General features: G+C 43.1%; 1 protein-coding gene across 1 annotated transcript in view; it reads right to left on the reverse strand.

Moving 5' to 3' along the window:
- The window catches only part of itgbl1 (integrin, beta-like 1), a 45,300-nt gene extending 31,299 nt beyond the window's left edge, over positions 1-14,001 (reverse strand). The window contains exons 1-2 of the mRNA XM_077535956.1: positions 13,724-14,001; positions 10,311-10,513 (exon numbers count right to left, since the gene is read on the reverse strand). Coding sequence (XP_077392082.1) covers positions 10,311-10,513; positions 13,724-13,815 — 295 coding nt within the window. The 5' untranslated portion in view covers positions 13,816-14,001. The remainder of the gene's footprint in view (positions 1-10,310; positions 10,514-13,723) is intronic.

Below are 14,001 nucleotides of genomic sequence, written 5' to 3' on the forward strand. Positions count from 1 at the left end.
CCCGCCCTCTGTCTGCAGGATGTGACGTCATTCGCGTCATCGTCAGTTGTTTCCTGTCGCGCGAAGACGGAACTAGTACAGATTTTCGCTGCCCCAGACACCCGCTGTTACTCCGCGGAAGGCTGCTTAAAAAAAAATGAAAACTGTCAAGTGCCACGAAAAAAAAATAAAAATCTAAACTTGATAGTGACCGACGCCGAGAACGAGAGTGAACATTGGTTTTGTAGTGATTAGAACATAATTCACCCACGGAACCTTGGGACGAAGGAGGAGTTGGATGGGATGAAAGGATGAAAGGATGAAAGGATAAAAGAACAAAATGTTGATAGGTCTGTGAGCCTCGCGCAGAGTGAGTTGTTGTTGCTGTTAAACGCTGAGAAGCTGATGTCAATAAATCGCCGGTCTTTGGCTCCGGACTTCAACACTCTGCCTCCGACTCCCGTCACTGCTCGCTACATTGGTGACCCCGACATCCGCCTCGTTGACGTTTCCGAGGCTGAGAATTTGATCAAATTGAGCGACATGGCGAACTCCGCTGGTCTCAAGTTACCGGAGTTTTGGGAGTCGGCCGCGGCGACGTGGTTTGTACAAGCTGAAGCTCAGTTTGCCATCCGGGGAATTACGGACGATTCCACGCGCTACTACCACGTCGTGGCCACGCTCGGGAGCTCCACGGCGGCCAGAGCCGTGAGTTTTATCACCTCTCTCCCGGCACGGGATATGTACGCGGGGCTCAAAGCGTACCTCCTTAAGACCTTCGAGCTGTCACGACCGCAAAGGGCTCGCTGCCTTTTCGCCATCCAGGGCCTGGGGGACAGTAAGCCGTCCGAGCTAATGGAAAAAATGCTGAACCTGCTTGGCGCGGAGGAGCCGAACTTTTTGTTTATTGAACTGTTTCTGCGCCACATGCCTCCTCATGTCCAGACAGCGCTAGCGAACACTACCATCTCCGAGCCACGTGCTCTGGCGGAGGAAGCTGACCGTTTTTTCCTGGCCACCCAGCGTTACAACCACGTGGTCTTGGCCTCTGCACGCACCTTCCCATTCCCGGCGACCGCAACTGCACCTCATAAGGCACTCGCTGCCGTGGATGGCCGATCAGCCCCTGGCTTATGCTATTTTCACGCACGTTTTGGAACCAAGGCGAAGAGGTGCCGCGCCCCTTGCTCCTTTGTTGCGTCGGGAAACGGCAACGCCTCCACTCAGTTGCAGCTGTGAGTGGGGGCGCACAGTGCCGGCTGCTGTTTGTCATGGACACCCTCTCCAGACTCAAATTCCTTTGTGACTCCGGCGCCCGCAGAAGCGTGTTGCCTGCCTCGGCTGAAGATGCTGCCGGGGGCACTCACGGCCCGCACCTGTCAGCGGCCAACGATGCACCGATCCGGACCTACGGCACTAAGACAATGGATGTATGTTTTGGAGAGCGCCGGTTCACGTGGGACTTTGTCACTGCGGACATTTCTTTTCCCCTTCTTGGCGCGGACTTTTTGTGGGCCCACAGTCTACTGGTGGATGTTAAAAATGGCCGCCTGTTGGAATTTTCCACTGTTGCTTGTGGGTGTGATGTGGAGACGTTTGAGGGCCTCGCCAGCCAGCTCTCAGATGACATGTTCATGCGGCTTCTTGGAGAATTCCCCAGCCTGACCACGCCTACATTTTCAGCCACTTCTACCAAGCATGGGATCGAGCACCACATCGAGACCTTGGGCCCGCCGGTTCACGCTAAGGCCCGACGCCTCAACCCTGATAGATTGGCCACAGCTAAGTCCGAATTCGCCAACATGGAACGCCTTGGCATAATTCGTCGTTCGGACAGCCCGTGGGCCTCTCCTCTCCACATGGTTCCGAAGTCGGACGGCGGCTGGCGACCGTGTGGAGACTATCGCCGCCCCAATGATGCCACGACGCACGATCGCTATCCGGTTCCGCACATACAGGACTCCTCTGCCCACCTGGCAGGTGCGAAGGTGTTTTCCAAGGTGGACTTGGTACGGGGCTATCACCAAGTTCCGGTACACCCCGCCGATGTGCCTAAGACTGCTGTGATAACACCTTTTGGACTGTTCGAGTTTCTCAGGATGCCATTCGGCCTTAAAAACGCGGCCCAGTCTTTTCAGCGTCTCATGGACTCTGTTCTCCGGGACATGCCGTTCCTCTTCCTTTACTTGGATGACATCCTAGTGGCCAGCTCCTCCATCGGAGAACACCTTTCACACCTCCGGCAGCTTTTCTCCAAGCTCAGCCAGGCTGGACTGATTGTTAACTGAGCTAAATGTGTCTTTGGTGTGCCCTCCATCCAATTCCTCGGCCACCTCATCAACGAGGACGGCGCCACCCCGCTCCCGGCAAAAGTGGAAGCTGTTGCCGCTTTTCCTCGACCCCGGACGGCCCAGGGTCCCCGGGAGTTCCTCGGGATGGTGACTTTTTACCACAGGTTCATCCGCCACGCTGCCCATGTGATGCACCCGCTTTACGACGCACTTAAGGGTGTGGTTCCTAACCGTGCGGTCGACTGGACCGATGTGAGAGTCAAGGCTTTTAAAGAGACGAAAGCTGCGCTGTCCCGAGCGGCCTTGTTGGCCCAGCCGCGCCCGGATGCCCCGATCGCCCTCACTACTGACACATCCGATTTTGCCGTCGGGGCCGTTTTGGAGCAGCGCGTCGAAGGTGCGTGGCAGCCGCTCGCCTTTTTCAGCCGCCGGTTAGTCCCTCGGGAGCGTAAGTACAGCACGTTCGACAGGGAGCTCCTTGCTGTCTGGCTGGCGATCCGCCACTTCCGCTTCATCCTGGAGGGCCGTGAGTTCACGGTCTTCGTCGATCACAAGCCCCTCACCTTCTCCATGTCGAAGTTGTCCGAGCCGTGGTCCGCGCGACAACAGCGCCAGCTATCGTTCATATCTGAATACACCACGGACATCCGACATATTGCTGGCAAGGACAACGTGGTCACGGATTGTCTGTCCAGGGCAGCCGTCAACACGGTACAGCTGGGCCTCGACTTTTCCCGGATGGCGGCCGACCAGGCTTCCGACCGTGACACCCAGTCGCTTCGGGGCTCCGACACCGGGTTGCAAGTTAAACCGGCTCATGTTGACCTGGCCGGACCCTTGGACGTGCCCCGCGCCCCCCGCCGCGGACGCCCCTCTGGGCTGCGCCTTGTGGACCGTGTGGGGTCCCTTCCAGTTGTTCCTGCATCCCCGCCAGTTGGTGCGCGGGACTGTTCTGGTGTTTCTGCTGTGTCCCTCCCGCCCTCGCTCCCTGGGTCCTGTACCCGCAGGGGTCGGGCAGTTTTGCCGCCCCGTCATCCGGAGTTTGATTGTGGGTGAATTCTGGGGGGGCTTGTGTAGTGATTAGAACATAATTCACCCACGGAACCTTGGGACGAAGGAGGAGTTGGATGGGATGAAAGGATGAAAGGATGAAAGGATAAAAGAACAAAATGTTGATAGGTCTGTGAGCCTCGCGCAGAGTGAGTTGTTGTTGCTGTTAAACGCTGAGAAGCTGATGTCAATAAATCGCCGGTCTTTGGCTCCGGACTTCAACACTCTGCCTCCGACTCCCGTCACTGCTCGCTACAGTTTGACATTTCAGCGGTGGAGAGCGTTGAGATCGGACTTGGATTAGAAAAGTGATTCACAGCTGGCTTTCTTGCTACTCCAAAAGGTAAGAAGCGAGTATCTTGACATTTAGAAGAAAATGTGTTGTTTTCAAATAGCAGTAACCTCAAGATCGATCACTTCTCTGTCATAACTATTGGGGTGAAAGTGAGGTGGACGGCAACATTTAGCGTGAAAGGGGCGGCAAAGTTGAATGTAATAGAACAGAATGACTTTATGAAGAATCAGGCTAAATGTCGCCTTATTTTCCTCCGTGAAAACAGCCTATTGTAGCTACATTATGCTAACGGAATGTGAACGGTACTACTGAATGGCGATAACATTCACGGCCATATCACACTAAGTAGTGAATGGGTCTATATGTTTTTCACAATCGTCAATTTTCTATAAATGACAGCCCACCTTTCGGCTAATGCACAGTGACGCTAGCCTGGGGGCGACATACACTAATAATGACTAGAATCAGGTTGACGTCCGTCGAGCGGGGTGACTACAATATGTAACTGCATATTAACATCGGAATGAGGTCCAATTAATTGACGTAATTTGCACATCGTTTTGGAGTACAGCACAGGACTGGACTTCGACCGACTAAAGCAATATGATCTGCACGTCCAGTGGACATCAATTGTTTAGTGGGGATCGAGAGTCTCATCCCGTGAAGTGGCCAGCTTTGTATAACATTATAAAACTTCTTACCTCTGAAAACAGTTTAATTGGATATGAAGAGCCCAGTCTTCAGTATTGAGGTCGTGCACATACAAGTGCGCGCAGCGTGTACGAGCGTGCAGTTTGTTTTCGGCCACAGGTGGCAGTAGAGATTTGAAATTTTAAATCTTACATATAGCTGCTTTAAAGCCACCACAGGCTTTCAGCAGAAGCAAATCAGAGAAGCATCCATTTTTTCTGGTCATAGTCGAGCTATTTGATTGTTGACAGTTGCTACTTACTTTATAATGTTCAATACTAATCCTTACAGGACTGACAAGTCAGATGGTCGTTTTTGGGGTTGTTTGGGTGGTTTGCACTCTACTGAGTGCTACTCTAGCCGTTGTCAAATTAATCCAATTTCAAAATACACACACATAAACACACACGCACATGTACTGTATCTATATATTTTACAAACCTAATTCTAATGAAGTTGGGACGTTATGTTAAACACAAAAAAAGACATAATTCAGTATAATGATTTTCAAATCATGTCCAACCTACAGTATATTTAACTGATTACATTACAAAGAAAAATTTAAACTGAATAAACTTGTTTTGTTTTTGTTTCTTTTTAGCAAATAATCATGAACTTGGAATTGTATGGCTGCAAAAAGTTTCCAAAAAGCTGGGACAGGTGGCAAAAAAAAAAAAAAAAACCTGAGAAGGTTGAGGAATGCTCATCAAACATCTATTTATGAACATCCCATAGGTGAACAGGCAGATTGGGAGCAGGTGGATGCCATGATTGTGTATAAAAGGAGCTTCCCTGACTTACCCAGTCATTTACAATCAAAGATAGGGTGAGTTCATCTCTTTGTGAACAAGCGCCTGAGAAAATAGGTTTAAAGACAATGTTCCTCAACGTACAATTGCAAGGACTTTAGGGATTTCATCATCTACGGTCCATAAGATCATCAAACCTTCCAGAGAATCTGGAGAAATCACTGCAAGCGGCAAGGCCGAAAACAACTTTCAGTGCTCGTGACCTCCGATCTCTCAGGCGGCACTACATCATAAACCGGCATAAATGTGTCAAGGATATCACCACACGGGCTCATGAACACTTCAGAAAACCAATGACAGTAAATACAGTTTAGCGCTACATCCGTATCTGCAACTTAAAACTCTACAATGTAAAGCAAAAGATCTATTTAAGATTTATCAACAACACCCAAAATGGTAGCGTCTTCTCTGGGCCCGAGTCCAGACCTGCCTCCTATTGAAAATGTGTGCCACATTATGAAGTGTAGAATATGACAACAGAGACAACATACTGTTGAACAGCTGAAGCTGTACATCAGACAAGAATTTCATCTACAAAGCTTCGACAATTATTGTCCTCAGTTAGCAAATGTATATTGAATGTTGTTAAGAGAAAGGTGATATAACAGTGGTAGACATGATCCTGTCCCAGCTGTTTTGGAATATGTTAAATCCATAAAATTCAAAGTTGATGAGTATTTGCTAAAGAACATAAAGTTTATAAGTGTGAACATTAATATCTTGTCTTTGTAGTGCATTCAATTAAATATAGGTTGAACATGATTCACAAATCATCGTATTCTATTTTTATTTGTTTAACACGATGTTTAACTTAATTGGAAATGGGTTTGTATACTGTTTTATACAGTTTATTCCAAACACAATATTCTCCTCATCATGGAGATTGAAAGTTTGAGAGAGTGGGACAGACTTCACGTGTCTACTCAGTGAGCAAGAGGGAGGGAGTTTTTTTTTTTTTTTTTTTTTTTAAAGGCAGTGCCACGTTGAGCCTGTGCACCGCAAGTTATTACAAAAAGATGTCAAATCGCCCCAGTTGCTCGGTTTTATTCTTAAGTTATCGTGATGAATTTGTAAACAATTTCCATACAACGGACTTGGGGGAAAAATGCTCACGTTATAAGGAGATGTGAAGATAAAGAAAGGAAGCAGGGGGAAAAAAACAAAACAAGAATATGACATTTTTGCACATTTGGTGAGCAGATGTTGATCATAGCCACCATAGAGTTGCTCTGCTGGTGCATGTTGGTTGTCATGAGAATTTTGTACCCTAAGTAGAAACAGGGTCTAACTGTCACATTATAGAACCTTTACGTTCTATGATATATTTATGTACAGGCAATGTTTAAGTGACATTTAACCTTGAAACAAATGTTAAAAAAATATTCATCCACCTATCCATTTTCCTGACCGCTTCTTCCTCACAAGGGTTGCGGGGGGTGCTGGAGCCCATCTCAGCTGGCTTGGACAGTAGGCGGGGTACACCCTGGACTGGTTGCCAGCCAATCGCAGGTTAAAAAATATGTTAAATAGTAACTGTCAATGCCAAGATGTAAAAACAAAAGTGTTTTTCCCAACTCGGTGCCTCTTAAGCATGCCCAAACATTTTTTTTCCAGGGTGGGCTATGGATGTCTCCACTTTGGTAGCTGCCCAGGACCCACCCTCTGCATGCCCCTAATCCTAACCCCTGAGTTGTTTAAAATATAAAACCCAAGTTGTTTATAGTTGCATATTTATGCTTTTCTTCTACCCGTAAATATTATCTCATAATGGAATGCATGGCATCTTATCAGGGAACACACCCTACCAAAACTGGAAAATGCTTTGTGCGATCGCACTGAAATTGTCTGCTCTCAGACTTTTATTTATTTCACACTGTTTACTGCATACATAAATCCATCCATACAATATCTGTACCACTTGTCAACATTAGGATAATTGTCTTTATGCCCACAGATAAAATGAAAACACACCAAAAAACATTCTGACTGCATGGTGAAAAGAAACATTACCCAAGGGGGATTCCCATTCAAGACAGAAAAGAAGCAAAACATGCACACACACAAACAGACACGCACACACGCGCACACAATGAATTAAATAAAATGAAAAAAAAAAAGTTTAAAAGAGGATTATGCCTGCAGTTCTGTCAAAACATTGTGTGATTTTTCTTTTTTTGCTGGGAATAAAATGCCAAAGAAACCATCGTATTTATGCATCTTTCGAATCAGCCCTAAATGGAATATGGATATTTATGCATGTGAATGAATGCCAAACAGTATACGTCCCTGTAATACCGCCTCATCTCTGCTTTTACATAATAACAGAAACACCCCCAAATACTTAAGTCTGAAGAAACAAGATAGTATGGAGTTGAGACTGAAAGCAATGACATGAACAAAAGCTCTGCCTTTCATTCTACTACACTCAACATACTGAAGAAAATAACTAATCTTACAGAGTTTGCATTATGGACAAATCGGCTACCAGATTTAGACAACAGACAAGGAGGTTGGCTCTGTTCCATTCAATACGCTTTGATAATATTTCTGCTGGTCTGCTATGAGGTACTGTGGATGCCCTATAGCCAGATCCTTTGCATGTCAGTGTGTTTTGGTGCGTCAAGGTGTGAAACACTATCCCTCCTCAGATGCCAAGCAGCGCGGCGGTGAGTGAAAGCCCATTATCAGAGGCCGAAAAGTCGGGCCTCATCGTTCCAGACTGCTGAACCATAATGAGCTCCTCGCAGCAGCCATGTTGTCTGCCCAAATAAATCACTCGCAAAGCCATCACGTGCAACCGCAGCCTGAGTCTCGATTCATATCTCTATTACTGTAGACCTGCTCCCCATATGCAACTGCACCAATTTGACTATTCAACCCTGACATCTGGATGCACATAATTACACACATATACAGTATAATAAACATACAGGTCTCTACAGCAAAATACCATGCTTCTCACCCAATTACTGTACCAGAAATCCTAGAAAAATCCTGCAAATGTGATTTTACTCATTCACTCCCAGCCATTTTCACAGAAGCAGTCCCGTTCGCTCCCGGCTGTTTTCCTGGATTTTGATTGTTTTTTCAAGGCCCACAGAATATTGTGTTCTATTGCTATAAAAGCATAGAACCTATCAAAAGAAAGATTAAAGTCTCTTCTTTCATCAGGAAAAAAAGTATGTTTCTATCTGTTTCCGTTTTGCAGCAATTAGCATTAGAAGAGAGCTAAGTTTCATCAGTTTTCACAAATCTATTCAGAATTGTAAGTAATTGAGTTTTTTTTCTACATGGCCCTGGTTGATATCCTTTGCTCTGCTGCCACCTGCTGGCCGTTTGTGTAATAACTACCATTTCTGCAACCGTTCTTTACAGTTGAGAGGCTGCATCAAAGCCTTCTGTATGCTCTAGCATTAAAAAAAAACAAAAAAAAAAAAAAAACGTATGAATACTTCTTTGGGACACTTAGAACATTAAAAAAAAAAAGGTATTTACACATTATTGGGAGCAAATGAGTTAAACATACACATACTGGATTCCTATTGGTAAACCTGCATGTAACTATATTTGTCAGTAAGTGTGAATGCTTGTTTATTTGTGCCCTGTGATTGGCTGGCGACCAGTTCAGGGTGTATTTTCTGCCATGTAGCGTGTCACTGACATAGACAGATAAAAATATATTTCAACAAATGATTTTTGGATCAGTTAAGTAAAATTGTGCCCTGCGATTGCTGGCAACCAGTCCAGGGTGTCCCCCGCCTACTGCCCAGAGCCAGCTGAGATAGGCACCATCACCCCCCGCGACCCTTGTGAGGAATAAGCGGTCAAGAAAATGGATGGATGGATGGATGGATGGATGGATGGATATTAAGTAAAATTGGATAATTTTCCATGGGAGCCTGCAAAGTAGCAAATGGATGGGAAATCTAACAGACAAACTACACTCCATGTATTTTTTGTACAGTGGAACCTCTACTTACGAACGTCTCTTCATACGAAATTTTCGAGTTACGAAACTCCTCAACGGGAAAATATTGCCTCTTGTTACGAAAGAAATTTCTAGATACGAAAGGTAAAAATACATTACCGAACGCAACATACTTTCGGTTATGGCTATTTCCTACCATAGGTACCAATGAGCGTAAATACTAGATCGGTGTTTGTGCATGTTTCTGGCATCCCATTGGCTAAGAGGAACCTTCTACCATAGGTATGAGCGTATACTAGATCGGTGTCTATACAGCGTCCTCATCATTCATCCCGCGGCCCATGAGGTGTTCCGATGTTTGATGTATGAACTAACGTCCAACGAATTTGTGCAACAATTCAAACAACTGGTGATTGATGAAGGCACAGTAAGTTTTTAATTGCGACGATTCGGGCCTTTTTTTAATTTTTTTTTTAAAAAGATGCCTCGCCATACCGGAAGTTTCCATGAAGTTTCAGAATTTGTTTAAAAGAATCGCCCAGAAAAAGTGTTCACCAATCAGGCGTTTGCTCACTAAGATGATGCTTGCATTGGACATTAACGAAGGATTGTTTAAAAAAAACAAAAAAAAAACATCCATAGATCAGTTCTTTACAAAACACCAGGCAAAAAAAAAAAAAAAAACACTTCTGAGAGAGAACATGAACCAGAGGGCAAAACCGATGAGGACAGCAGTTAAAAAGGTAAATGACCATCATTTTTATTCTTTACTCTATTCTTTGTTATTTACATTATGCACAACTCTCATTTATTGTGCAATAATCTAATTGGAACATGTATTTGTTACATGTTTCGATGCATTTTTATGCTTTATAAAACATTTATGTCTGAAATTTGGGAGGCTTGGAACGGATTAGGGCATTTACATGGAAAATGCGTCTCTACTTACAAATTTTTCTACTTAAGAACTTTCTTCCAGAACCAATTAATTTCGTAAGTAGAGGTACCACTGTATTCTAATGAAGATACTGACAAATTATTATGTTCAGTCGGGTCATTACAGTATAGGTAAACCAACAAACGTGTTAATGACCACACTACTGAATGTGGAACATTGACCATATACTGCATACGAACATGCAGTAGAATATGTTCTAAAAGAACAGCAAAAAGTACTATTTGTATATATTTTGGATGTCTTTTTGACACTTTTAGTAAATCATCTGCTCATGTTGCATTTTGTCATGTCATCCACTTTGTGTACGCACCATTACAAATTTTGTCATTGTGTGTGGCACAGACCCAGTCATGGCACTCGCAGCGAGGCCCATAGAATTTCTCTGGATCTGAAGCCTGGCACACGCACACACCGCAGTCGCACTTGCCCCTCCCGCTGCAGATGTTGCCATCGGGCGTCCGACAGCGACGCAGGGAAGACTCAGAGGAGAGTCGGCACACGCCAGTCACCTGGCTAACAAAAAAACAAAGAAGAGAGAGGGTCATCATTTGAATCTTCTAAAAGAAGAAAGATAGTTAGCTATGTGAACCCGAGAAAGCGGTTGTGATCCTGGGAGTTCAGTGCATCACATGCTATTTGGTCAGATGATTCTATCCCATAATAAAGTAAACCGCCAGTGACAAGGATTGAAGTCAGGGTCAGTGTCATGACTCAGCTATGTGAACCACGACGCTACACGCCACCAAAAGTTGATGTGATGCAAATCCTGCCAACAACAGCCAGAAAAGGGTAAAACCATGTTGACCACTACACTACCCAGGATTGTAACCCAGGGTTGAGGTCCATTCCACAAAGCATGTTCAACCAACACCGAGACTAACCCTGAACAGTGACTTGACACTGAAAGAGGAAACTCTGGGTTTTCGGTTCCAGGACATCTGATTTGAGGTAGTTTTATCAACGCAGAATAGATTCACCTGGAGTTACCACTACACCAAAAAGACCACATCAATGGAGCCCGAATCGATGAGTTTCTATGGCAACGGGGAAGCAAAGCTGGCGCCGCCCTCTACTTCCACGCTTTTTGACCCTTCTCAACTGGAAAATTTTATGTGATCATATTGCGAATTGGAGCATGTCTTTAGAATAACAAATATTTAATTCCCTGCGCAATATTGCGGCACCTTCATCAATAGTTTCATTTTCAAAAGGACATGCCATGTTCGTGACAAAAGTGGACTGTATGCTCGAGACTATAGGCGTATTTACGCAAAAGGCGCTGCAGCGGAATGCATGAATGAAGAAATGAAATGTTGTATGTGGCTGAAAGGAGGCGGGTACAGGGAAAACCTCGAGGTTCATTGTGAAAAACCTGCTACCAACCAGGTTAGGTTCATAGACTCTGTTGCTACGGTAACTGACAGAGAGCTTAAATGACCTCTTTTTATGAAACAGACTAGTGTTACCTCTTTTCCTTATGGAGGTAAATATGGTGCAAACGTCCGTCCATCCATCCATCCATCCATCCATCCATCCATCCATCCATCCATCCATCCATCCATCGGCGGGGTACACCGTGAACTGGTTGCCAGCCAATCGCAGGGCACACAGAGACGAACAACCACCCACACCCACAACCACACCAAGGGACAATTCTGAGCGCCCAGTTAACCTGCCACACATGTCTTTGGAATGTGGGAGGAGACCGGAGTACCCGGAGAAGAGCCACGCGGGCATGGGGAGAGCATGCAAACTCAACCCAGGAAGGCCGAAGCCTGGACTCGTTGTCAAAATAACTTGTACCTGTAAAATTGTACCTGTAGAAAAAAAGTATAAATTTGTATCTGTAAAAGTCGTGATTTGTACCTGTAAAAAAAAAAAATGGTAAAAAAAAAAAATAATGTACATAAAAAAAATGGGACCTGTAAAAAAATTACAAAAAAATTGTACATAAAAAAAATAACTGTAAAAAAAATTGTAGCTGTCAAAAAAATAAATTGAACTTGTAAAAAAAAATTGTACCTGTAGAAAAAAAAATAAAATTGCACCTGTAGAAAAAAAGTGTAAATTTGTTTGTCTTTGTGTAGTAGGACAGAAAATGTCAATCCCCACTCCATTAAAAGAATACAGTTGTCTGGATTAAGATACTGGATTAAGATTCTGAGTAATCCACCCCTTGAATGATTAATTAATCTGCCTGTCGAGTTATTTGCCTTTGGATGTCACATGCAGCCAACATTGTAATTAACAGGCTTTGTTCTCCTTCAGTTGCCAAGACGACACCTCCATCCACTTCACTTTTGTTTTCAGCAGATCAGGACCTTCATTAATGAATGACTCACACCCACCGTAGCTCTCATTTTGTTATACTTGTTTAAAAAAAAAAAAGAGGAGAAATCAATTGAAAGCCGTTGCTGCTTCTTATGGTTAATGCGTGTGTGGGTTTGCCAATAAATACAAAAGAACTGAACAACACCACATTTAGATGACGCAAATGATAAAGTTTGGCCTCAAATCAGTAAACTTTCCATCCAACATGGAAAAGGCTAAAACATTATGTGCATCTTTACAATCTTAATGAGATTAATCACAGAACAAGTTCAATTTTCAATTGTTCTCAAACACTAAAACCAAAAATTTCAAGTATCAAATATCACCATAATAACCAGCAATAAAATACAATAAAAACAAATGCTAAAAGTCAGCCACTGTAACATCGTGTACATATTAAAATTACCACTGCACTTAAATATAGGAAGATTACAACAAAAAAAGGAATTAAATAATGATAAAATGTTTTAAAAAAAATACTGCACATACAACTCAAATTAAAAATAAATGACTATAACAACTAAAAACATTAGATAACATTAGATAGGCGCCCATGTAGTGGTATTTGCATGTACGTTTTGAGAATCACTGCTGGAAAGTACAACTCCAATAGTAATATATATTGTTCAAATAAGTCTGGTATTAATTACATTTTTGACTGATTTTACAAACTATCACATTATAAATGGTGTTAATGACAGTGACATGAATAGTTCAGTCTATTTTGTGAATGCAAAATGAATAAATATAGACGATAAATTCCATAAAATATAGATATGATTACTATGTATTTTGGTTTGTATAAGTACATTGTATTTGTTTAACGATTTGAATAAATTTCAACAAAGTACAACTCAACAACTGTGACAGTGTTAAATTTGAATTTTTGTCATTTGAATTAGATGTAAAATACAATTTAAGTTGATAAATGATATGTTTTCATTTTAGTGGAATAAAAAAAACTCATTCACAGAGTCTAATTATGTGATAATGTGGAAACATGTCTAAAATGAACTGAGATGTTTTTAAAAGTTATGCAGCTTTAGATAATAATAATAATAATAATAATAATAATAATAATAATAATAATAATAATAATAATAATAAAAATAATAATAATAATAAGAAGAAGAAGAAGAAGAAGAAGTAGAAGAATTGCAAACAATGACTTGCACCACTTTTAAAATTAAGACTAAAAATTTTAAAAACACAACCAAAAGTAGAAGTGCAAACAGCATCGTTGCAGTCTCTAACATATCTACGCTGCATGGTGCATTGTCTTTGTCAGCAAATTCTGCACCTCCTTTCCCTTCAGTACCCTCAACTCATCCCAATATAAACATGAAAAATGTATTTTTTACATAAGGAGTATGAAGTTATGCGGAAACTCACCTCACAGACTGTAACAATGTGTCCTCCACGCTAGAGAGCAGAATTAGAATCAGCGGCACTAGCACGGGTTGCACCCAAACTTCAGTGTGCATGTTTAGATCCCGCAGTTAACCTGAAGTTAAAGTAGCTTGAAGGAATTTTCCCACTCTCCCTTCGCTGACAGTTGCAGGAAGAAGAAGAAAAAAGGAGGGGAGAGAAACCCAACAGTGGAGAGGAAAAAGCAGCAGGCTGGCCTGATCTCTTCTCTTACAAGTGCCTTTCATTAGTTGTGACTCTCA

This window comes from Festucalex cinctus, chromosome 11 (genome assembly GCF_051991245.1).
Source record: "Festucalex cinctus isolate MCC-2025b chromosome 11, RoL_Fcin_1.0, whole genome shotgun sequence".
NCBI classification, from domain to species: Eukaryota; Metazoa; Chordata; class Actinopteri; order Syngnathiformes; family Syngnathidae; genus Festucalex; species Festucalex cinctus.